General features: G+C 46.8%; 1 protein-coding gene across 1 annotated transcript in view; it reads right to left on the reverse strand.

Annotated features, from left to right (window-relative positions):
* Positions 1 to 25,317, reverse strand: part of LOC147423481 (sodium/proton antiporter 2-like) — a 107,397-nt gene that overhangs the window by 50,319 nt on the left and 31,761 nt on the right. The window contains exon 5 of the mRNA XM_086501339.1: positions 2,027 to 2,133. Within this exon, the coding sequence (XP_086357465.1) occupies positions 2,027 to 2,133 (107 nt within the window). The remainder of the gene's footprint in view (positions 1 to 2,026; positions 2,134 to 25,317) is intronic.

Genomic DNA, 25,317 nt, shown 5'->3' on the forward strand with positions numbered 1-25,317 from the left:
CTCCCATATGTCTTCATCCAATAGTGTAGGGTGACTGCCCCTTGGGCGATGCATAATGAGATGTGTTGGGGAAAAAATAGCATATTTCAATGTAGAGTGGCATCCCTGTCTCTACTCTCACTCTGACCCAAATATATCTGGCTTGCTCATCTCTCAGAACAATACAAATGAGGGGCTGAAGCTCCTACCTGAATAGGATTGCCACCCCTCCTCACCCGCATCATCTTTACGTTGATCTCACATCCTGTCTACAAGTAGTCTCTCAATGATATCCCGTCACTCTAGGCAAAGTGCCACAAGGAGTCTAATGCGTCTCCGACCTAGCTTCTAGCATAGGGAAACGTACAATGAGCGCTCTTTCCTTGGAATTTCCTTTCTCATCACTTCCCTTCTTTCCTACTCTCCAAGGCCCTGTGTGTGTGGGTCCAGAGATGCCCATGAGCTTTAGGAGTTCTTTCACTTCCTCTTCTACTTTCCCAGTGTCTTTGAGACCTATAACAGGCACATAAAGGGCTCTAGTCTTCCTCTTTTGCTCCTCCTCAATTGTCATATTGATGATAGTGGATGTCGGTGTGGCTTCATGCAACTTATTTTTTCCTTTCTTCGCGTCCTCAATCCACTTTTCAACTTTATCCGCCTTCTCTTGTGTTTTGAATAGGTGCTCCGCCCATGAAGAGGTTGCTCGTGCCTTCTTCTCTTCCTCTTCAAGTAGAGCTTTCACTTGCTCCTTAATGCTTTCGAGCTTTGAGGGTTGATTTTCTCCCTCCTTGGATATTTTTACAAGCTACGAGTTCTCCCTTAAGTGCTTCAATCAATGCATCTTTTTCATTCATGCGTTCTCCCATTTTTTATTTCCAGGACTCAACTGCATCCTCTAATCTTTTTTGCATCACGCATTCCATTACATTCACTTCCGCCCTCACTATATTCTACATTTCGGCCTTCAATGATGTGTACATCTCATCCCGCTTACTAAGCATCTCTTTGTCCAACTCTGTCCTCATATCTGCATACATAGCTTTTATGTAAGTCTCTGCATTTGCATACATCTCTTTTTCAATGTCACCTCTCAAAAGGCTCAGCTCCGCTTTGATCATCACCTGTACTTTCTCATACATTAATTCATCTTTGACTCTAGACACCTTCTCTGCTCTCACAGAACCTGGCGATAATGCGCTCTCTCGAAACCTCCGCCTAAATGTTGCTTTCGATTTAGGCGGGGTTTCATAAATATCATCGTCCCCGAGGTCAGTTGATTGATCCATCCTTAGAACCTGCTCGCGCTCGGAACCTGCCCGGTGCTGCAGCACCTGCTCGCGCTCAGGAAGAAACCTGCTCGCGCTCAGAACCTACAGCTCAACGATGAGTACCCCATGAAAAGACCAGCAACTCTCCTCAACGAAACCTGCTCGGGTTGCTGAGCTGACTGCTTGCGCTCAGAAACTCAGAACCTGCTCGCGCAGAAGCTCAGAGCGTGCTCGCGCTCAATGCTGCAGAAACTAAATCAGAGCCTACTCGCGCTCAGTGCTGTAGAGTCTGCTTGCGTAGTGAACTTGCTCACGCTCAGTGATTATCAGCACTTGCTGGCGCTCAGAACCTGCTTGCGCAATGAGCCTACTCGCTTAGACGCTGCTCGCACAGAACCAGAGTACCTAGAACCTTAGCGAGCTTAGAACCTTAGCACTCAGAACCTATTTATTGGTGGCAAAACACAGTAACGTGAGCCCTAATTTTCCAAGCGTGACTCAGGCGTGAACCCTAAGTGCTCTGTCTACCTGCAGCCGCCACACACACACACACACACACACACACACACACAGAGAGAGAGAGAGAGAGAGAGAGAGATGAAATGAATGTACTAACAACATCTGCAAAAGGTCAAAATGACCAATGAGACCATAAGTTACACCCTTCAGTGTAAAGCAATTCTCAATGACAAATTTCTCAAATATACACGTGCACGCGCGGCGCGTGCACACACACACACACACACACACACACACACACACACACAGAGAGTGAATACCTTCTTAATTCTTTGTCAGGAATAAGCTTTCGAAGAAGAGATACCATGACAATTGTTGATGTTAAGTTATCAAGGATAGAACTCAAGAAAAAAGTAACAATTCCTGTCTGCAACAAATTGACATGTCAAAATAGCGAATCCAAACCATGCTTAATCTTAAAATCGAACTCGAAAATCAGACCCGAAATAGCGAATCAAAGACATCTATAAGTTTTAATCACAAGGCTGAAACTTGAACATAGGACAACCTAAGAAGGGCAAACAATCTTCAAATATCATTAATGTCGATACCATGCGGCCTATGTATTGTTCTACAACTAATAACCATGTTTCTAGGAGGTTTATGTAGGGGAGCCAGCCCAACATGTATGATATCACTATTGTATGCAGTCTCTACCAGTCTTTTGGCCACAAACAATCTATATATCTCTCTCTCTAGGTACTTCTAGGAGTCAATACTCAAAGGGAGTCACCGATTGCTTCTCAACGTTTGGTACGACGAAAGAAGAGGGTGTTTCTAGCTCAGCTAGAGCAGGATTTATATCAATTGTTTTTGAGCCAGGATTCACGCAAGGCATGGCGACTCTTCCAGGAGCACCCCCCCTGATGGGTGCAGCTAAGGTGGGTGGTACCCAATGCAAGCCATGGAGAGTGTGCAGGCAAAATGAGTGAGAGAGAGAGAGAGACTCGACACAACAGGAGAACAAAAAAAACTATAACACGCTATGTATATTATCTTTGCTTTGTAAACCTTACAATGTATATAAAGCCAAACGAGGCTGCCATGCAAACTTGACTTGCAACCAAGTTTGCAACCGCATGCTTATCTGCATGCCATAAGGGCATGGGCCCACAGGTAGACTACCAAGTAAAACCGGATCGGGCTTGAATACCCAACAATCCCCCCCTCAAGCCTGAACTAGACAGGCAACTCATGATACCTCGAGTCTTTGGTGTACTCGTCAACCATGAGTTTTAGGTTCTCTCACAACCAAGGATTTCTGGTGTATCCATAACCTGGTGCTATGATAGTAGAACCCCCCCTTGAACAGATAGGGTGTAGGCCAAAAATTAGCTACCAATGATTGGTGTACCCAATGACCTCACGAGAAGCAGAACAAAAATGGGCTGAGAAAAATATGTTTGGGAGGTCTTACCACTTATGTATTTGTGGCAGTGTCTAACCCATAGAACTAGGACATGATGCCAACTAACAAACATGATAAACTAAGACAAAACTCGGACATGGAATAAATGTTGATGATCAACAATCTACGAAAAATTTCATATACTGATGTACCACATTCAAACAAATTACCAGTTTGGATTATTTTAGGGGACGACTGGATGAGCACAAAGCGGAAATCTACTGTGCAATTGTGTTCTTTCATAGAGCAAAAATCCACAAATGCTTTGTTGTCCATGCACGCAGGGCCATAGCATTGGATCAGAACCATGAAAAGGGTATCTGTGACTGTGAATCCCAGATTCTTCATGCTATCCATAACACCATGATAACATCAAATTCGTTGGCGTATCCCAAGATCTCGATAAGGCAATGATATGTAATGCGGTCGTAGGCAAAGTGGGGAAGAGAATCTGCCCATGGGAGCAAGCGCATCACAAACTCTAGATGAGGGGCCATTTTAAACAAAAATAGTATGAAAGCAAAATTAGGGTGAAGTCTCTGCCAGACAGCGCAAAAAAATAAATGAATAAAAATGAGCAGGGTTTGTTTTGTTTGTTGTTGCACTGTGTAGGGAATCGCGCCGTCTGTGTTGCAACCGCCCACACCACTTGTGCTGTGTACTGAGAGCCTTTCAATATGCTATCGCAGCACCAGAATGGGAGACCGGATCAACAATGGGAGCACTGATCATGCATGTTCTTGTTAGCGGCAGACTGCATGAGCAAAGCGGCCCCACCTCTTGTGGTTTTACAGTTTCTTGAGATACTGTCTCAAGGCTTGCACCTCGGCTCTGTATGCCCACACCTAGGAATGCTACTGCGCCTTGTCTTTGCCACCTGAGATGTGCACTGAGGCAGCATTTAGAGATGCCTACTTCCTCCGCCTGCAAGTCTTCAACGGAGCCTGTGCTTGACAGCGACAAGGTCTTCTAGCCCGCCTAGGACTCGCCTGGGAGCTCTGCTACCATATGATGGGTGCAGCCGGATGGTACCGGATGCAGGCCATGGAGAGTGTGCAGGCAGAACGAGCTAGACAGAGAGAGAAAGACTCGAAATAGCAGGAGAACAAAAAAAACTATAACACGCTATGTATATTATCTTTGCTTTGTAAACCTTACAATGTATATAAAGCCAAAAGCAGCTGCCATGCAAACTTGACTTGCAACTGCATGCTTATCTGCATGCCATAAGGGCATGTGCCCACAGGTAGTAGACTACCAATTAAAACTGGATGGGGCTTGGATACCCAACAACCCCCCCCCCACCGGTTCATCACTTCTATAGAGGTATGAGGTCAGTATGCATCATCTCCTACACAGTCTCAGGGCAGCCACCTCTTCCAGATCCACCAAAGCCATGCCCACACACGTGCCGATGGCCTAGTAGCAGAGCATTTTAAACATGCCAGACATTTGCTTGCAAAGCTTCTAGCAGTGATGCTCAATCGTGCCATGTGTGAGGGCCTACCTGACACTTGGAGTTTGTCCACGATTGTACCTATCTTCAAGTTAGGGGACCCTATGGAGCTTGGGTGCCACAAGACGGGCACCACGTGCCAATAGAAAAGAACAGACCAAACAAACTTTAGCACTTCAACAACTGAAATTGAAAGAGAGATAGCACACGCAACACGGAGTGGCGGAATTCCACCCCAGAGAGTACTGGCCCCAAACCTTGGCACCCCTTTCAGTATTTCTTTATATTACTTGAACTTAGTACAATGCCGGTACTCGCACTCTGCACCTTCACCCAAAAGTGTGTCAAAGATTGAGCCCTTTGCACTTATTTAGAGGCCCTTGGCCTTGAAAAGCAGTTTACATGAAAAGCTTGAAACTAAAAAGCAACTGGCCCAAAAGCTGCGCTGAAAATCAGCCAGCATAAATCACGAAAATCCGTACAAGCTGCCACGTCAACACAGTCAACGTGTAAGTTGGCAGGAACTTCTTGCAAAATAGACCCACTCGGCGAGGATCTGTAAGTTGGTGAGAACTTCAACTTCTTCTGTTGCTTCTAGGAATTAGGCCCCTCGGTCGAGATCTACAAGTTGGCTCCGTTCTTCAGTGGCTTGACATGTCAGCAGTTTGTGACATCCCCCTTCTTGAAAGAGAGTAATCGTCCGCGATTACCGTATATCTGCAAAACAACTCATGTTAGCAAATAAAATAAAATTCCGAGGAACAATCAGCTTGCCCTTTTTGTTAAGGAGTTTGATTCTCCTTTCGTCCAGATCGGAACTCTTGATATTCAGGTGTAGTAAAATAAGCCATCATACCCAGACTGCACTGATCTTCCACGGGTGTCTTGATGCACTAAAATTATATACCTAGGCAATCTCATCCAATTAAGAATATTCAAGGGTTGGCACATCACAATGCAACATAAATGCTGACATATGCATGTTACGAGACATAAAAACATAAAGTCGTCGATAAACACTCCCCCTGCAAATAACCATCTAGGTTCGGGCCATGAGCTGTTCAATGACTCCCTCATCACTCCTCCGCAAATAACCTAAAAAGGTCCGAGCCATGAGATATAGAGGCCTTCTACAACCAAACGCCCCCCAGACCGCAGCCTGCGTCGTTTGGAGGTGCTGAGTAACGACTGCTCAGACTGATTAATAACCCCCCCCCCCCCCCCCCCGCCCGCGTAAATAACCATCCAAGTCCGGGCCATGAGTAAACAACACTTCAATCGTTCCATACTCCCCCCTCAAATAACCACAAGGGTCCAGGCCATGAGTATGAACAAGCAGTCTCAAACATCATTTCTCACTACTCCACTCGGGAGTAAAAATTAGCAATCATTGAAACCAGTATTGAAACCAAAGTCAAAACATTTCAAATCGGCACCAAGACAGGTTCAAAACAAATACTATCCATTTCGAACAAATTCCAAACACGATCACCAAACAAGTTCAAACAAAACTCAAACTTAGAAAGCAATCTTGACATCAGTCGAGCTTAAAAGTAGACCATCCTGAAACCTGCACCAAAAATTAGGATAAGATTCCTTCCATAAGGTCGTAGCCGACTACACTATGGTCCATAAGCTCTCGGACAAACAGTCTTCCTCTTGCGGCGATGGTAGTCCCAAGACATAGCAATCACAGTGGACCTCGAAGGTCATCAGCTCGAGAAAAGACACCTACTAAGAGATGTCGAGAAATTTCAAGTTATAATCTACTAGGGTATCCCTGGCAAGCATTTCAGGATACCCCACTCTCCCCGAAGCTGCACTCTGAAGGAAGATGTTAGAAACCATATAACTTCGGGCAAAAACTTTTTTGAAAGCTTGCCAAGTCCTTGGAGTGTGCGGCTTGGTAGCTACAATCGTCAACCTCTGTAAGGCACTACTTCTGAGGAAAAAAGTGACTCGAAACAAATCTTGGATCCTTCTCTTGCAAGTGATCTTTTGGCTTATGCCCTGTAAGTTATGAGCGGTGAAGACGGGAGCGTACTCAATGCACGATGAAGTAAGGGTGGGAGTGGCTGATAAGTCCGAGGTCGGGACCCGAAGATACTTCAAAATTTCAATAGACTTTGGAAGTGCCGGTATGCTCTGTCTGCTCTTTTGTAGGACTGATATGCTTTCAGAAAAGCACACGCCTGATGCTCTGATACCACTGTCACAAGACGGGCACCACGTGCCAAAAGAAAAGAACAGACCGAACAGACTTTTAACGCTTCAACAACAACTGAAACTGAAAGAGAGAGAGCACACGCGACACGGAGTGGCGGAATTCCACCCCAGAGAGTATTGGCCCCAAACCTTGGTGCCCCTTTCGGTATTTCTTTATATTACTTGAACTCAGTACAATGCCGGTACTCGCGCTCTGCACCTTCACCCAAAAGGGTGTCAGAGACTGAGCCCTCTGCACTTATTTAAAGGCCCTTGGCCTTGAAAAGCAGTTTACATGAAAATCTTGAAACTCAAAAGCAACTGGCCCAAAGCTAGCGCTGAAAATCAGCCAACGTAAATCACGGAAATCCGTACAGGTTGCCACGTCAGCAAGCCAATGCAAAATCCGAACGTCTGTACAACCTGCTACCACGTCATCAGCTGAATACGCGAGTCCTCCTCTGTGTGTGAGTCGTGTTTTATTTATTCTCTTTAGGTCGCTTGGGCCCCATTGGCGAATGACGTCCCATAAGTTGGCTGGAACTTCTTTAAAAATAGAGCCCCTCCGCGAGGATCTGTAAGTTGGTGAGAACTTGAACTTCTTCTGCTGCTTCTAGAATTTAGGCCCCTTGGCCCAAATCTGCAAGTTGGCTCCGTTCTTGAGCGGCTTGACACGTCAGCAATTTGTGACACTAGGAACTACCGCACTATCATGATTGGACACACATCGGCACGGTTGTACGCATCCATCCTTAAGCAGTAGTTGAGTAGATGGGCAGAGAGAGAGTACGGACAACAGGACAGGCAGGTTTCAAGAGAGGTTTCTCTACTATTGATCATATTCTGACACTCAAAGCCATTATTGAAGAGGGGAGATCACGTGGGACTTCCACAAAGCCTTCGATACAGTGCCCAGAGCTTCTCCATACATCTCCATCCACCAGTGCTACTAAGATCTGCCCTAGTGGTCCACTGAGGGCCCCTAAATCTGAACCCCATAGAGCATAGCTAAATCCACTAGAGTGTCAAAAAGCCACAGCTTTGTTCGAGGTTCCTGAAATTGAACCTAGGAACACATCTTCTCCAAACCTCCCAAGGCTGCATAAGCTCTCGTTAATCTAGTCTCTACTGCTCTCCTCAATGAAAACGCCCGGTCCACTAAAGACTACCCCAAGATAAGTGTATGCATCTGTATACTCCATCGTCTCCTGGCCATATGTAAAAGTAGGTACTAACCTCCTGACACTGTGGTGTGGTGTTAAACACCATAACCTTGGTTTTCCCCAGGTTAACAAACAATCCACTATCGTGGACAAATGTGTACAAAGCATCTAAATGACAATGCTTCCCCTCCGGGAGTTGAAAATCAACACAATATCATCAGCATATAATAATAGTGGGATCCATGTCCCTGCCAATTGTGCTCCTCTATCTCCATCCCTGTCAATGTAGTCAGCAACCTCATCCACATACATGCCAAATAGTGTAGGGGATAGCGGGCAGCCCTGTTTCACCCCAATAGTGGAGTGAATCTAATCAGAAATCCCCTCCAGAGCACGTACATGCGCCACTACTGACTTGTATAGAGCCATGATCCCCCAAATCAACTCTTTGGGAACCCCCATCTCTTGTAGTCTGCGCATCAATCTGGCCTCTAGTCTCTATGATCTCGCGGATGATTCAGGCTAAGGCATCAGTACACATGGGATTATTCGAGCTGAGCTAGCTGCCCCCCTTCTTGTGTTAGTCACTTACTAGATCAATTTTCTTCATGCATAATTTATGGGACCTTCCCAGAGACAGATATGCTCGGCTAGCCCTTGAGTCATCCCGACAGCTAGCGCTACAAGGGGACACAGGATGTTGGGATGGACAGATGACATCATGGTTTTAGACACATGGCTTTAGCATGGATAGACTGCCTCCATTCTAGAACTCCTTGGATGCACCCTCCCTCTCTCTCACGCACCCTCCCTTTCTCTCACACGGATAGAGATCACTAGACTCATACGCCAGGATTTGATTCAGCTAGGTACCAGGAGCACATGGATACAACCAACACAGGAGTTGGGCACGAAGATGGCTTTCTATAGAGAGCATCTTCTCCAACTAACAAAGGATGGATATGTGATCAGAGCAGCCTATATGGACACTCATTTATCCCATGGGATAGGATGTGCCATTGGTCAGATGCGCACATCATTGCATCAGTTAGAGATTGAGATTGGCAGATTCAGGAGGATACCAGCAGAGGCCAAGATTTGCCAATTGTGTCACATAGAGCTAGAGACAGAGCTACATCACATTTGTCATTGTCCGTTATACTATGAGATAGTGATAACCGTTTTTTGGCTATCCAAATTGCCATAGTGAGCTACCTCACCCTACCAAAATCACCCAAACACTGTGGCTATCCTTACCATTTCACTGTACATAGACGTGTGTGAGTTAAGAGACTTTTCCCATATTTTCTTAAAAACACTCAATTAGCTAATCACTGTGCTAGTTGAGCCAAAAATAATAATAATAATAATAATTTTAAAAAAAAGATATATTATGGCCTCTTTGTGTGTAAATATTTCATTGTATATAGAGCCTAAATATAAGGATTTTTCATAATTATTTTGATATTTATTTAAATATTTCTACCTAAGTGTGTGTTATTTATGCTATGTACATTGACTCACCATTACTACAATTTTTCTTACCATTTTGCATACTCTTTATTCCATATAGAAATAATTTCATGCAAGCTTCTCTTATTTTTTGTGTAACTCCATCTCAACAAAAATCCAAAAAAAACTAGTTTTATTTATGTGTATATTTTTTCACTATTGTGATTTTTTCCTTCCTACATCTATTCTCTATTACTCTCATAGATTAGAACACCAAAAATAGTCATCTTTTTATGGTAGACTTATAATGAGAGAGATTTATTTTAACCCCTTTATATTTTTTCCACCTATATTATTTATATTTGTCATGTACTTATTTTTTTACACCCCTCAATATTTGATTTTCTTAGTTGTACTATTTATTTATATCATGATCTCAACAATATCTTCAATTATAAACCTACCAAATAAGGTCAAGGGTATATGACATGCATGTATGCACTATGGAGGGCTCACTCTTGGAGGCATTCAAAAGAATCATCCAAAGAAGAACCCCACAAGGACTTTGTGCAGTGGTAAAAGACAGTCGGTTTTGCTGAATTTTTAAAGGTCACTTGCTCTCCGAATTTGAAAAGGTGATACAAACAAAAGTTGTAGCTCGTGGGCTGAACTTTTGCCTCAAATTTTTTCATATTTTTTTGAGCTACGAACTGTGAGCTATGATTTTATTGGTGGACTCTAGTTTGCCCATGCCATGCAGTCACACTCTCTCTTCCACTTTATCATTTTTCCTCTTTCACAAACACTTCTCCACTCATCATCCCCACCTCTCTCACCACTCCTCTCTGAACCCTACTCACCTTCTTCTCAACCTTGAAGAAATAAGAGAAACCATGGTGAACTCATGTGTCACGTGACACATCCCAACCCTATGTGTTCGTGGACAAGCTACACCATAGCAAGGTTTTCCGTCAAAGTCCAGTCAAGTTAGATTAGGAGTGATCTGGCACTTTTGTGAGTCTATTCGTAGACCGTGCATGCCCAGTCACTCAGTGTAGGTGCATATCCTCTGGTTGCATAAGCACAAGCATAAGCATTCCCATCAGATTCCATCAGAGTCAGTTTGGGGAATTTTCAGATGACTTTATCCCTTTTTCCCTATTTTTGACATTTTTCACTTATTTATTAAGTGACTTTTGTTGGGTAGTCAGTAGGGCAAATTGGGTAAGTTAATTTATAAGCAAACCCAAGTTAGCCATAATTGGTAGATGAGCAGAGAGCACAACAGGCTTTTCCCAAGCAGCAGGTGTTCCCTCCCTCTCAGCTAGAACCTCCCCATTTCCTTGGCGAGGCCAATCACCCATGCTAGCGTTTCCATCCTAGAGCGCTTCCCCCCTTGCCGGTGTTTGCCATAGCCATCGCCATCCCCTTGTGCTGCCTAGCATTTTCAGCATTGCAAGGATCGCCAACAAAGAGACCAGATCAGCGTTTTTCATACAGTTCAGGCCAGCGTTTTTGCAACCACTATGCCAGCCAAACCCAGCTTTTGCAGCGTTTTCTGGAGCAGCCTTTACAGAGATTTCAGCCCCTTACCACCCTGCTGTGGCAGCGTTTTCAGCAGCCTGTCGACACACCAAAACGCAGCCCAAGTGCAGTGAAAAATCAGCGTTTTAATCTCAGGAATTCAGCCATGAACCTGCAGCAGAAGCCCAGTTTCCTTCAGCGTTTTCATCCATGATTCAGCCGACAAAAACAGTCCAATTTCAGCCATCAAGAAAAATCCCAGATTCAGTCAAGTTGCCGCTGTCCTCACCGTCATCGGCATAGTCCATCGCATTAGCATTTGTACGCATTTGTGCAATCAAGTAGACCACTCTCGCCGACGAGAGTGGGGCCTTCGGAGGAGGGTTTTACAACCCCTTGGTGTCGCATCTCTTCTCTCTCCTTCTCTCAGTCTCATTCATTTGCACGCACTAGATCCACTCACTTTGTTCGTGACCACCACATTCTCTACAAGACGGAAAGCTCTCTCTTTCCCTAAGAACTAAAAGGAACCTTGAGCAATAAAGATCACTAATCTTGAGAAAATACAACATTCATTCCGCTGCACCTTACATTGGTATCAGAGCTTTGGAAGTGTTCTGCATTACTCAAGGAAAGAACCACAAGAATTTTTTTTGCTTGTTGCGATCGCACGAACCCAAGTTTACTTGGGCGTGGCGATTCCTAATCGTGTTTTGTTGAAGAGTGACAGGAATCCCAAGAAAGAAGGGCTTGTCCAGCCTCCCCTTGTGTCTCTTTTGACTCATTGAGAGCGGACCGTGCACTTAGCGGCCAGCCAATCGACGTGAGGTGGGAAAAAGCAGCCTTGGTGTGAGCGCAAGGCCGCCAAGGGGTGCGCCCGCAGAAAAGGGTAGAACTCGGGTGAAGAGAAGATCCTTCTCCAACGCGATTTGTAAGCAAAAGAAACCCTCAAGAACCTCAAGAAACCAAGATTCTCACGAATCAAGGACCTCAAGAACCTCAAGACCCTCAAGAACCAAGTTCCTCGCGAGCTTAAGACCCCAAGATCATAGTGCATGGTCGTCACCCGAAGCGGCATGGATACCTTGCCTTCACGTGATGAGCATAAGAGAGGCAACGAAGGATTCTCCCCACCAGGAGGTTTTTCCAACCCTCCCCCTTCGCCATCTACACCAGACCCTATGGAGGCGATGATGAAGCAAATGATGGCCATGATGGATCAACAGGACGACAAGCGCCTTGCTCAGGAGCGTGAGCGCATGGCTCTTGCCGCAAAACAAGAAGAAAATCGACTTGCTTTCGAACGCGAGCGCGATGAACGGGAGGCTCAACGGGAGATTCGTCATCAAGAGTTTCTTTCCCACATCCTAGCCTCGAAGACCGAACCACCCAAAGATCGTGGAAGTTCGTCAAGTGGCGCAAGCCACGATGCGGATTCCAACCATCCGGTTACAGAAAAGTTGACTTTCAGTAAGTATGACGGTAAGATGGATGCTACAGTTATTCATTCTTGGTTGCATCAATTTAATGCTTATTTTGCGACAACTAAGAAAACAGAAAATAGCAAAGTTTTGACGGCAGCTATGTATCTTGCCGGTGATGCCATCAATTGGTACCATGCATGGCAAGAGGCACAGCTAGCCGCGCACCTAGAGGCAGCTGACGATTTCACGCCCCTCTCTTTTAGTTGGGCTGATTTCCAAGACAAGCTCAAGGCGCGGTTTATGCCACCTCAGTATCTTGCTTGCTTGAAAGAGGATTGGCGTAATCTCAAGCAACACGGTATGCCAGTCATGTCTTTTTCTAACCGTGTTTTGCAACTAGGCACTCAACTACGCAAGTCGGATAATGAGCGCAAAGAGGCTTTTCTCTTTGGGTTAGACGAATACATCAAGTTTGATGTTGAAGTCTTTGACCCCGCGGATCTCGACAAGGCGGTAGCAATCGCTCTCGTCCAAGAGATGAAGCACAACAAGGGAAAGCCTAAGGAGAACAAGTCTTCTCAAGGGACATCTCAGAATTCTCAGAACATACAAAACAGTAAGAACGGTAAGAATGGTAATTCTTCTAGCCCTTCTTCCTCTAATTCCTCAGAAAAGAACTCTCAGAATGAATCTAAGGGTAAAGCTAAAGTACCTCCAAAACCTAAGCTAACCCCTGATGAAAAAGCTTCTCAAGGAATTGTAGGAGGATATATCACACCTGAAGAACAAATGGTTTATGCTAAAGAAGGTAGATGTTTTCAATGTCACATTAAGAAAAACTGTCCTAAGACAGTCGCACCTAAAGAACCAAAGGCACTTGCAACTACCACAAACTCTGTCACAACACAACCTTCATCTTCGTATGACTCTGACACACACATTGATGAATCTCTCATGAAGTGTTATGGTCATGTAAAAGGACAGCGTTTTATCATATTGTTTGATCCAGGTAGTATGCATGATGTGATTAGTCCCCCTCTTGTTGAGAGAGCCCGCCTAGAGGTTAGTCAGAAATCTCCTATCGAGGTTTTTGGCTTCGCTCCCGGTATGGACTCTCTCATCACGACGGAGTGCCTTGGTGTGATGTTTACCGTTCAGCAAGCTTCTTTTAGTAGGAAATTTCTTGTGTCTCCTCTCTCAGCATGTGATATGCTTTTGGGCATGAAATGGTTTCATGAACTGAACCCTCTCGTTGATTGGGAGGCCCTAACTCTCACTTTGCATGCCAAAACAGATTCCCCCCTCATCATTCGTGCTGAGGAGGGCTTGCATTCTTTGCCTCTCATCTCGCATGTGCAGGTAAAGCGTGAATTACGACGAGGAGCACAAGCGGCATTCATATATGCTGCCCCAGTTTCCCAGAGCATTCAGGCTCCAGGTAAGTATTCGGAGTTGTTTACAAAATTTACACATCTCTTTTTGTAGGATGATCTTCCACCTCGGCTTCCATCGGAGCGGCCGGAGGACCATCGCATTGAGCTTGTGGAGGGAGCGCAGCCGGTTAGTAAGGCTCCCTACCGTTTGAACAAGTCACAGGAGAAAGAGTTAGAGCGACAACTCACGGAGTTGGTGGCTAGAGGATTCATACGTCCTAGTGTAAGTCCTTTTGCTGCCCCTATTTTGTTCGTTCGCAAGAAGGATGGTTCGTCTCATTTGTGTGTTGATTACAGGGCATTGAACAAGATGACCGTCAAAAACAAGTTTCCGATGCCCCGCATTGAGTATATCTTGGATAGGCTCAATGGGGCAAAGGTTTTCAGCAAGGTCGATCTCAAAAGTGGGTACCATCAGGTACGAGTATTCAAAGGCGACATTTTCAAGACCGCCTTTCGCACCGAGCGAGGGCAATGGGAGTATATTGTTATGCCTTTTGGATTGACAGGAGCCGTGGGTACCTTCAACCGTCTCATGGTAGGTCGTTTCGGCGACATGGTAGGTGTATGTGTGTTCATCTTTTTAGATGATATTCTCATTTTTTCTGCATCGTTGGAACAACATGAAAGAGATGTTGATAGGGGATTAACTCGTTTGGATGAGTGTCAGTTGTACATTGCAGCTAAGAAGTCTGAATTTTTTCTTACTGAAGTCACTTATCTGGGTTATATCATTTCTGCAGAAGGTATCAAGTTAGACCCCGCGAAAGTGGAACAGGTTCGTAATTGGGATTTGCCCAAAACTGCATATGATGTGCGTTCTTTTCTTGGTTTATGTCAAGCATATAGTTCGCACATAGAGAATTTCGCACGCATTGCTGCACCTATGACTGATGTTTTGAAAGGGGTAAAGACTCGCCGTCAGCGTGTAGACTTGCCTGAGGCAGCCATTGAGGCTTTCGCAGCTCTCAAGGTTGCGGTGACAGAAGCACCGTGTCTTATCCTTGCCTCTTGGGATGACCCCTTTGAGGTATGGACGGATGCGAGCAATGTCGCCATTGGCGCTGTGCTCCAGCAGCATGGTCGCTCGGTAGCTTTCCTTAGCCGAAAGCTCAATAGTGCGGAAAAGAATTATTCAATTTATGATAAAGAACTTTTGTCTGTCATTCACTCTCTTAAACATTGGAAGCATTTTTTTTATGGTAGAGAGTTTACAGTGCGCATAGATCATCAAGCCCTCAAGTGGATCCAGTCTATGCCTAGTGCACATTGGAGTGATCGCCAAGCGCGGTGGTCACAATTTTTTGAGCAATTTGGTGGTTTGATTGAGTATGTGCCTGGAAAAGCTAACCCTGTTTTGCAGATGCGTTGAGTCGCAAAGGACAGATTTTGGCTCTTGAGTCAAGAACCACATTTTCTATACAGGGTGAGTCTTTCGACAGCATGAAGAATCAGTATGCAGATTCAGGGTTTGGTAAGTATTGGTTGCAAGCTCTTGCTTCCCAAGGGCCCAGCAACTATCTCATTCGAGATGGATTGTTATTTTTTCGTCAGCGTCTATGTGTGTTGCCCTCTCTTAGGCCAACCATATTGCATGATGCACATGACTCTCTCACGGGTGGGCACAGGGGTATGAACACCACATTGGAAAAGATTGAATGATTTTTCTATTGGCCTAAAATGCGAAAAGATGTGTTTAGTTATGTCACACATTGCACTATTTGTCAAAAAGTGAAAGCTCCTCGGGGTAAGCAGCAAGGCCTCTTGCTTCCGCTACCTATTCCCGAGGGACCTTTCCAGGATATCTCTATGGATTTTGTGACTTAACTTACCACCAAGTCAGCATTCAAGGAACACTCAATGTTTAACTATTGTTGATCATTTCAGCAAATTCTGCATGTTGATTCCTTGTAAGGCCACAGTTACTGCCCAGGATGTTGCACGATTGTTCATAAAGCATTGGTACCCCCTCTGTGGTTTGCCAAAGTCCATTGTTTCAGATAGGGATGTTAAGTTTACGTCCAACTTTTGGCGTGCACTTTTTGAAAATTTTGGCACAAAGTTGAATTTTTCATCCGCTTTTCATCCACAGTCGGATGGTCAAACGGAAATTTATAATCAGTTAGCTTTTGATGTGTTGAAGTCTTATGTTCATGATCAGCAGTCTCAATGGGAGCTCTATCTCCCATTGGTACATGCTATTCTCAATGATTCCTTCTCTTCTGCTATTGGTCGAACTCCGTATGAGGCAGCTTTTGGCCGCCGATTCCAGTCATTGTTGACTCGATCGCTCAATCAAATGCCTGATGCCAATGCTGAGAGTCAGTCATTGGATGAGATTTCCGAGAGTGTGAAGCTTCGGCTAAGCAAGGCTCAAGAATCTTATTCTCGACAGGCTAACAAGCATCGTCAGGAGGTCTCGATCAAGGAAGGAGATTGGGTGTATCTACGGATTATGAAACAGCGTCTTAAGCAAGTTGGAAAGAAATGTCCTAAATTATCTTTTCGTATCTATGGTCCATTTCCAGTCATCAAAAAGATAAATGAGGTTTCAATGAAATTAAAGTTGCCTAACTCATGGTCAATGCACAACGTTTTCCATGTTTCTTGGTTGAAAGTGTTTCAGGGGACACCTCCAAAGGACGTTTCGGAAGAAGAAGAGCCGGAGATTATAGATGAAGCAGAGGTCATGGAGCCAGAGCAAGTCTTGTTGCATTGGTTTCGCCATGGTTCGAAGAAACAAGTACGACAATATTTTTTGAAGTTCAAAGATCGAGGAACCCATGAAGCGGTGTGGGTAGACGAAGAGTTCTTTAAGGATTATCCAGAGTTGTTGGCAGACTACAAGGAAGCCATACAGCTCGATACCAATACCTCACTTTAAAAAGGAGGGGATGTCACGTGACACATCCCAACCCTATGTGTCCGTGGACAAGCTACACCATAGCAGGGTTTTCCGTCAAAGTCCAGTCAAGTTAGATTAGGAGTGATCTGGCACTTTTGTGAGTCTATTCGTAGACCGTGCATGCCCAGTCACTCAGTGTAGGTGCATATCCTCTGGTTGCATAAGCACAAGCATAAGCATTCCCATCAGATTCCATCAGAGTCAGTTTGGGGATTTTTCAGATGACTTTATCCCTTTTTCCCTATTTTTGACATTTTCACTTATTTATTAAGTGACTTTTGTTGGGTAGTCAGTAGGGCAAATTGGGTAAGTTAATTTATAAGCAAACCCAAGTTAGCCATAATTGGTAGATGAGCAGAGAGCACAACAAGCTTTTCCCAAGCAGCAGGTGTTCCCTCCCTCTCAGCAAGAACCTCCCCATTTCCTTGGCGAGGCCAATCACCCATGCTAGCGTTTCCATCCTAGAGCGCTTCCCCCCTTGCCGGTGTTTACCATAGCCATCGCCATCCCCTTGTGCTGCCTAGCGTTTTCAGCATTGCAAGGATCGCCAACAAAGAGACCAGATCAGCGTTTTTCATACAGTTCAGGCCAGCGTTTTTGCAACCACTACGCCAGCCAAACCCAGCTTTTGCAGCGTTTTCTGGAGCAGCCTTTACAGCGATTTCAGCCCCTTACCACCCTGCTGTGGCAGCGTTTTCAGCAGCCTGTCGACACACCAAAACGCAGCCCAAGTGCAGTGAAAAATCAGCGTTTTATTCTCAGGAATTCAGCCATGAACCCGCAGCAGAAGCCCAGTTTCCTTCAGCGTTTTCATCCATGATTCAGCCGACAAAAACAGTCCAATTTCAGCCATCAAGAAAAATCCCAGATTCAGTCAAGTTGCCGCCGTCCTCACCGTCATCGGCATAGTCCATTGCATTAGCATTTGTACGCATTTGTGCAATCAAGTAGACCACTCTCGCCGACGAGAGTGGGGCCTTCAGAGGAGGGTTTTACAACCCCTTGGTGTCGTATCTCTTCTCTCTCCTTCTCTCAGTCTCATTCATTTGCACGCACTAGATCCACTCACTTTGTTCGTGACCACCACATTCTCTACAAGACGGAAAGCTCTCTTTCCCTAAGAACTAAAAGGAACCTTGAGCAATAAAGATCACTAATCTTGAGAAAATACAACATTCATTCCGCTGCACCTTACATCATGTCTCCTACACACACTTCCAGTCCAAAATTGACCACCTAGTCTCATTTTTCCTCCTCCATATTACCCATATCTATAAAAAAAAAAAACCACAAAATTCAGCCTCTTCTCTTGAAAGACAGCATCATGGTGATTGATTACTCATATTCAATTACCTTGGCTCCCAAGGAAGATAAAGAGTGGAGAAAAAACTACTGTCAAAGCTAATGGACCATCAACAAGCATCAAAATTGACCCTACTCAAGACACTTGGAGCATCAACATTTTAAGAAATCCATATTTTCTTACCTATTAAGAGTTTTTTCTTCCTTATTTGTATCCTGCATGGATACTTCCATTGTAAATATCCAATTCCATTTGTAATCAATAAAAATACTAACTCTACTAATTTAGTAACACTAACCTACTATGAAAAGTCCTATCACCTCGACTTCTCTCCTCTCTCTTTTCTTCATCTATCCCCACCAACTTCTTGATAATTCCAAGCAAAAGAAATTAGATAAGTGCTGAAAATCTAACCCAACCATGGTTAGAGGAGTAACCCTAGCCCTCAAAATTGCTATAAAAGGAGGGTGTAGCTAGCACAAAAGTGGGGAAGCCATAAGCAAGAGCTTAAGAAGCCAAGCTCAACCTCTTGAGAAGGAGCTCTTGAGTGTAATCTCATTGGCTTATGCATATGTATGTGTTGTATTAGGGGCGATTAGCAAGGGAGCTCTATGCCGTAGTAAGAGAGAGTGATAATTCAATTGAGAGTAGGAAATCTATCATTTCTCCTACTAGTGTAAGCGCAACATTTGCTAAATCAAGGAGAGTGGATTTGGACTAAGCATGGATACTTTGTCTCTCTTCCAACGTGAAGTCATGGACAACAATGATGTGTAAGTGTCTTGGTGTTTTATTTAAGTTCTTGATAGCTTGTCTCTGGGTGTTGTTATCAATTTAGCCATAAATCCCACATACTGTAAGAGGGTGACAGGGTGGAGAGGACTCCCCTGGCCTTAAGACAATGATTGGGGTGGCTTTTCTTGTGATGTGTTGCGGTGTAATTTACTCAAGCTATGTTGAACAAACACTACTCTCACTTTGATTGGTCATGACAGATTTGTAAGAAGGTATTAGTGCAAAGAGCACCCTTTCCCCATTCTCTTTCTTTCTTACATATATATTTGAGTTTGCTTGATCACTGCCGATACATTTCAAAGCAGCCATAGCACTCTCTCTCTCTCTCTCTCTCTCTCTCTCTCTCTCTCTCTCTCTCTCTCTCTCTCTCTCTCTCTCTCTACGCGCCCTAGTTCGCATCCAAAACTAGGTGGTGCCCCAAATTTGTGTAGGGTTAGGTTGCGGGTTTGTGTGTGTGTTTGTTGTTTGTTCCAACCCCAACCCAATTGAGCAGCACGGGAGCCCAGAAGGGTGCTTAGAGGCCACTCTTCTTGTTGCCCGCCCCGGACCGCCTCAATAGGAGGCCACTTTCATTGTCTATTTAGAGAGGGCTTTGGACCATTCGCTAGAGTCATGAGATATCAGAATCAGAGATGCCTCGGGTTGTTTTTGCTAGAGCTACGCAGACACAGGGCGAGTCCTTCACGAGATCAGGCAGTGGGAGACATTCCAGGCTTGGCAAAGAGCAACATCGCCAATGGTTCAACTATATGGCTAGGCTAGTATTGTTTGACTCTCTGATGCCTTGTTACAAACAACACGCTAACTTCCCTCCCTTTTTAGAGTGCAGCCAAGCGCCCAAGGGTTTGGAAGTACGAAAAAAGGGTTGTTCACACCCCCAAGCAATTCTATACATGACATATCATACGGCACCCTAAATTACAAAATGACCTTAGCAGTGGTGATGCAAGAGGAAAGATTAGGACGACGTAGATTTGCCGCCAATGCAACCCTCCCACCATAGCCTGCCAAAGAAACAACTTTGCCTCATAAAGAACTTTTTTTTTTTCCCGAGAAAAAGATCCTTCTATTAGTTACTGAAACTGCCCATAGGGCTACAACCACCTCTTCAAGAGAGAGCTACAACAACCATGATGGGAGACTCTCCCAATGAAAAAAACCAGCATATGTACAATGGGGCTAAATCAAGAAATGGGGGGAGGGAAAAGCCACACAGGTAGTCGGTAATGCCATCGGAGTACACCCTGGACCATGGTGTAAAAAGGCCCAGGACGCCAAAGTCGAAGGAAAGCCTCTCGGCGCTCCCGCATGCGGTTGGAGCTGCCGTGTAGTCCCTCAAGCTGTCCTCTGAGAGTATGGATCAGCTCTAGCCAAAAATCGCGAACAGTCTCTGCTGGTGGCATAGGGGAGGCGTCAAAGATGCGGAAGCAACGGGCCCGCCAGATGAACCAGAGTGTCAGGCCACTGATGAGCTCCCAACACTCCTCTCTCTCACTGCACCACTCCTGTGGAGTAAGCTCTGTAGCAGGCTGGAGTGTAGGTAGCCCCTCCTGCATCACTATCATCGTGCTGGTGGAAGCTCAAGCTAAAGTGCCGGGCCAGTGAGGGTGGACCAAGCCGCTGCTCCCCAAGTGTACTGTCGAGCCGTGGAGAGAGCAGGCATCAACCGAAGAACTCGTAGCCACACCAGCTGGGCCGAGGGACAGTCCCAAAGGCAGTGACGTTGACTCTCCACAAGATGGTCACAAGCTGCACATGCGGCCGAGAGACTAGTATGCACTAGCCAGCTCCCAACTGCTGTAGCTCTGTGTGCGACCAGCCACTGAAACAAGGTGACTCACCTCGGCTGTCTGGAGTCCCACAACCTCTCCCAGAAGGCTGCCAAGAACTCAACTGTGAGACCCTCCTCCTGCCAATGAGGTGCTGCAGCGGGGCGGGCCTCTCTCTGTGCTGCCAGTATATGACGGCCCAGTCAACAGTGTACTGAAAGAACGGGACTCCTGGGTGGTCTGCAGAAGAGAAGGGGTCCCTCCAGAGCCACTCACCAGGATCCCACTGTACTCGTGCCAGTGGACAACACTCCCAAGCCCACAGCCTCTAGTGTCCAGTCTCAAGAGCTGCTGGGTCAGGATCTATGACACAAGTCCTCCCACAGATGCCCACTACTCGAATCCTCTGAAAACAGCACTCTGCCACTTGCGGGGCCTCTATTGCAACTCGTAGGCGTCCCCCACCCTGAAGCTCGAAGAAAAGGGATGGAACAGTCTCTGAGAAGGCCCTTACTGAGATGAGAACCTCCAGTCGTGTGAAGGCTACCGTCCACTTGGGTGCTACTGGCTCGTGAGGCGTGAGCCACTCAGCTGGAACTGCCTCTGAGATGTCCTGGCACATGCTCTGCACCCCTCTCATGCCCTGTAGCTGGAAACCTTGCACCTCCTTTGACAAACCTAAGAACTCTAACCAATCACCTAAAGAGCGCGTTGGACCCGCTGCCATGGGACCCCAGGAAACATTAGGCCGACTACCAACCAAGTGGCCTCTCTGAGTGCTAACCATGGGGTTCCAGACAAGGGGCTGCCGTAGGTGCTCCTCCGTGCAAGTAGGCTGTCTCTGCTCTAGGCCACATCGCAAGAGCTCCCAAGATCGAAGTAAACTCACAGCGAAGCGGTCCTCCAGCATCCTGCTCAAACCAACTCTGCGCATCTTTGTAAAGATCCATCTAGTCGAAGGTTGCCAAGGGTCTCCTACCTGAGGCACCCTAGCACGAAGCCGCTGTAGCAAGAACTCCTTCCAGGACTCCTCACCTGGAAGAAGTCCTCTGACGATGAACTTCCCAAGAAGGGCTCTACACTGCTGTGCTGGGTCAATGATCCCAAGCCCTCCCTGTGAACAAGGAAGAGTGATGACCTGCCAAGCCACTTTGGCTCGGGCTATCTGAGTGTCACATCCTGACCAAAGGAAGTTCCTAATCAGCCTCTCTACCTGGCTGATACAAGAACTCGAGAAGATCCAGCAAGAAGTGATGTACCACATAGTCGCCGAAAACACCTGGTTTGCCACTACTACTCTGCCAGCCAAAGAAAGTCGTGTTGAGCTCCAATGTAACAACTTTCTCCTGATAGACAGGAGAAGGGGAGCAATCTGCTGCTCGGGAGACAAGTCCAAACCAACCTGACAGCCCAAGTACCGAACTGCAGTCCCTGGGGGAATCCACCTAAAACCCTCTCCTGGCATCCAATCGGGCACAGGAGCACTACCAACCGAGAAAGCCATTGTCTTTCTCCAGTTGATCAGTGCGCCCGAAGCACAACAGAAGGTCTCCAGAGCCTGCTCACACCTGTGAAGGTTTGCCTCCTGGCCATATAAGTACAAGGCTGAGTCGTCCGCAAACTCAGCGTCCAGTAGCTCATCTCCTCGAATAGGGAGTGCTAAGCCCCGTAAACCAACCTGCTGCGACACCAAAAACCTGCTCATCGCCTCCGCATAGAAGAGAAAGAGGAAGGGGGCAAGAGGACAGCCCTGTCTGACCGAACGCGTGAGCATGAAGCGATCACCTCTACCTCTTGCCAAAAGTACCTGACTGTGAGCCTGTCTATACAAAGCTGACACCCCTCTGATCCAAGCATCTGAGAAGCCCATCCTGCGTAGAGTGCCCTCTAGAAAGTCCCAATCAACTCTGTCGTATGCCTTCTCAAAATCGATAAGAAGAATCACTAGGTCCTCACCACGGAGCCGTGCTAGGGCAGAAGCCTCCCAAAAAGTAAAGATGTTGTCAAGGATACTGCGTTCCTTTACAAAACATGTCTGAGTCCCATGTATCCTAAGGCTCTCTAGAAGTGGTTGAATCCTCAAACTCAGAGCCTTGGCAAGAATTTTCTACGTTGAGTTGAGGATGGTGATGGGGCGCCACTGTCGAATCTCATCCAAGGAGCCACCCTCCTTGGGAATGAGGTAGATCAGGCACTCACTCATGCTATCAGGCATCACTCCTGTGTGCAAAATGTATTGAAAAGCACTACAGAGATCTGGGCCAAGCAGGTCCCAGTACTCCAAGAAAAAACTGGGAGTCAGCCCATCCTCACCTGGACAGCTACCACGGGGGAGGGCCATAAGAGCCGTGTGCAGCTCCTTAAGCTGAAGTGGCAGCTCAAGCCTCTAATGCATCTCCTCAGTCACAAGACAAGGCATCTGTGCCCAAACCTGCTCCATGCATGCATCCTGACGCTCTGACTGGGACTCTGCAGACAGTAACTCACGGTAAAAGTCAGTAGCAACTGCACGCATATCCTCGGGCTCAGAAGCAACTTACCCATCGGGCCTCCTCAACTAACTGATCTTGGCATGCGAATGCCGAGGTCCCACTGCCTCAAAGAAAGCACCAGTTACTCTGTCGTCCACCTTGGTCCACTGAGATGCCTGTCGGTGGAAAGCAAACTCATGTCGCCTCTCCTCTGTGCTAACAAGCTCCTGTCGAGCCTGCTGTAGCTGCTCCTCCAACCAAGGACTGTCTGGATGCTGCTCTTGCATCCTCTGTGACGAAGCAATGCCCCGTCTGAGACACTGCTGCTCCTCTCTCGCTGCAACCCGGTGAGCCAGAGACTCTTGGAGAAACAAACGGCTAATCTGAGCTAGGCCTGAGGCCACTCTGTCAGCAGGAGAATCCTGCCTGTCCAAGCTCTCTGTCCAGAGAGCCTCTACCCGCTCTCTGAGTGTTGAGTCCAACAAGACCCTCTCTTGGATGCGAAGCATCGTGCTCCCACTCCCCTGCCTGTCTGCCACTGTGAGGATCATTGGTGCATGGTCCAAGAAGGAAGTCCCTGCCAGAATTCCCATTGTCCCTCCCAAGTCACTGAAATGGTCACTAGTGTAGAAACAATCTATCCGCAATAGATTCACTCCTCCCACTCTGCGGTCCGAACGAGAAAAGGCAAGGCTGTCTGGGGGCCTCACAAAACCAGAGTGCTGCCAAACATCCGAGACCCTCAGAGTCATACAAAACCTCTCCCAAGCTGCCAGCTCAACTCCATGCACAGTAGCATGGCTACCACCAATCCTGTCAGAAGGGTCCTCCAACATGTTGAAGTCCCCTCCTATGCACCAGTGTTCAGCTAGCGGCAGAGACTCAACTATCTGTGACCAAAACTCTGCTCGAGCACTCGCTACATTGGGCGCATAGCTGTTCAAGAAGCCCACTAGGCAACCCTGAACCTGCATAGTAATCCATTGAGCCCTGCCTGGCACAATAATCCCTCTGCCCACAATGGCCTGCTACAAAGAGTCTGCAATAGTCATACATACCCCACCCTGGATGCCTCCAAGTCCAAAAGCAGCTTACCAAAAAGTATCATATCGTCCACGCAAGAGCTGACCACAACGTCTAATGCGGCTCTCACACAGATGGTGCTCCTGAAGAAGCATAAGGAGATCGATCTCTCCTCCCACAAGGCAGCGCTGAAGCTCCTGACGCAGTCGGCCTCGCTGACGCTGAAACTGGGGCCCACCTAGTCCCTGCACGTTCCATGAGACGATCCTCATGGGGAACGAGAGAGAACAGATGCTGCCGCAATAGCTAGACGGGCTATCTTCGAGGCTGGCTTGGATGGGAGATAATCCGCATCCGAGCGTCCTCTAGATAGGCGTGACTGCAACGAGTGCATGGCCCAAGCCCAAGCTTAGCGAACCGTACGTAAAGCAACCTTCTCTGTCCAGGAGTCCTCATGAATGTATACATAGCATGGCAAGCACTGTGTATCAGCAAAGAAGTAAACCACAATGTGTCTACATCCTGCTGAATCTGGAGGTGTCACCGCAAACTTGGCCAATGGCCACAAAGTTTGAAGCATGTCTGTAACTCCTAGTTCTCCCATGTGGTGAGAGAACTCTAGGACCTGTGTGTGCAACCATCCCAACACTGAGTCGAGAGTCCACTCTGTCTGTCCCTGCTGCAAAGGGGAAAGGAGAAGCCAGCTGCTGAGTCCAAGGCCTCTATCCCCCTAGCTGCAAGGAACAGAACATGGACCCTGAAGCAAGCTGCCTCATGGTCTGCTTAGGGGTCGCCAAGAAAACGAGTGAAGTCGTAGTCAAAGAAGTCTCATCGGCGCCGGATGTCAATGCTCGTCAGACCACAAGGGATAGCTGCAAGGAGAGACGTCTGTACCTACAAAGGGGGCCGCAAGAAAGGCTGTCCCTCTCTCGCTACGCCACTCGTGGCAAAGGCGCTGCCAAGAGATCTCCTAGCAGCCGAAGAAGGCCCTGCCCCCTCGGTCGACTGTGGAACTGAAGCAGGAGGGGGAAGAAGGAGCAGGGGGAAGCGATGGAGAAGAGGGGCGGGAGGGAGCGGCAGAGGTAGAGGGGCAGGAGGAAGAGGTAGCGGGAGCACGAGGTGGAGGGGAGGATGAGTAAGAGGGGGAGAACTCTGGGGGGGAGGGGCTGTCGAGGGTGAAGCTGGGGTGGGAGCTAGAGCAGGGACCTCATCCTGCTCAA

The sequence above is a fragment of the Adiantum capillus-veneris genome, chromosome 26 (genome assembly GCF_014529385.1).
Source record: "Adiantum capillus-veneris isolate H3 chromosome 26, ASM1452938v2, whole genome shotgun sequence".
Taxonomy (NCBI): domain Eukaryota; kingdom Viridiplantae; phylum Streptophyta; class Polypodiopsida; order Polypodiales; family Pteridaceae; genus Adiantum; species Adiantum capillus-veneris.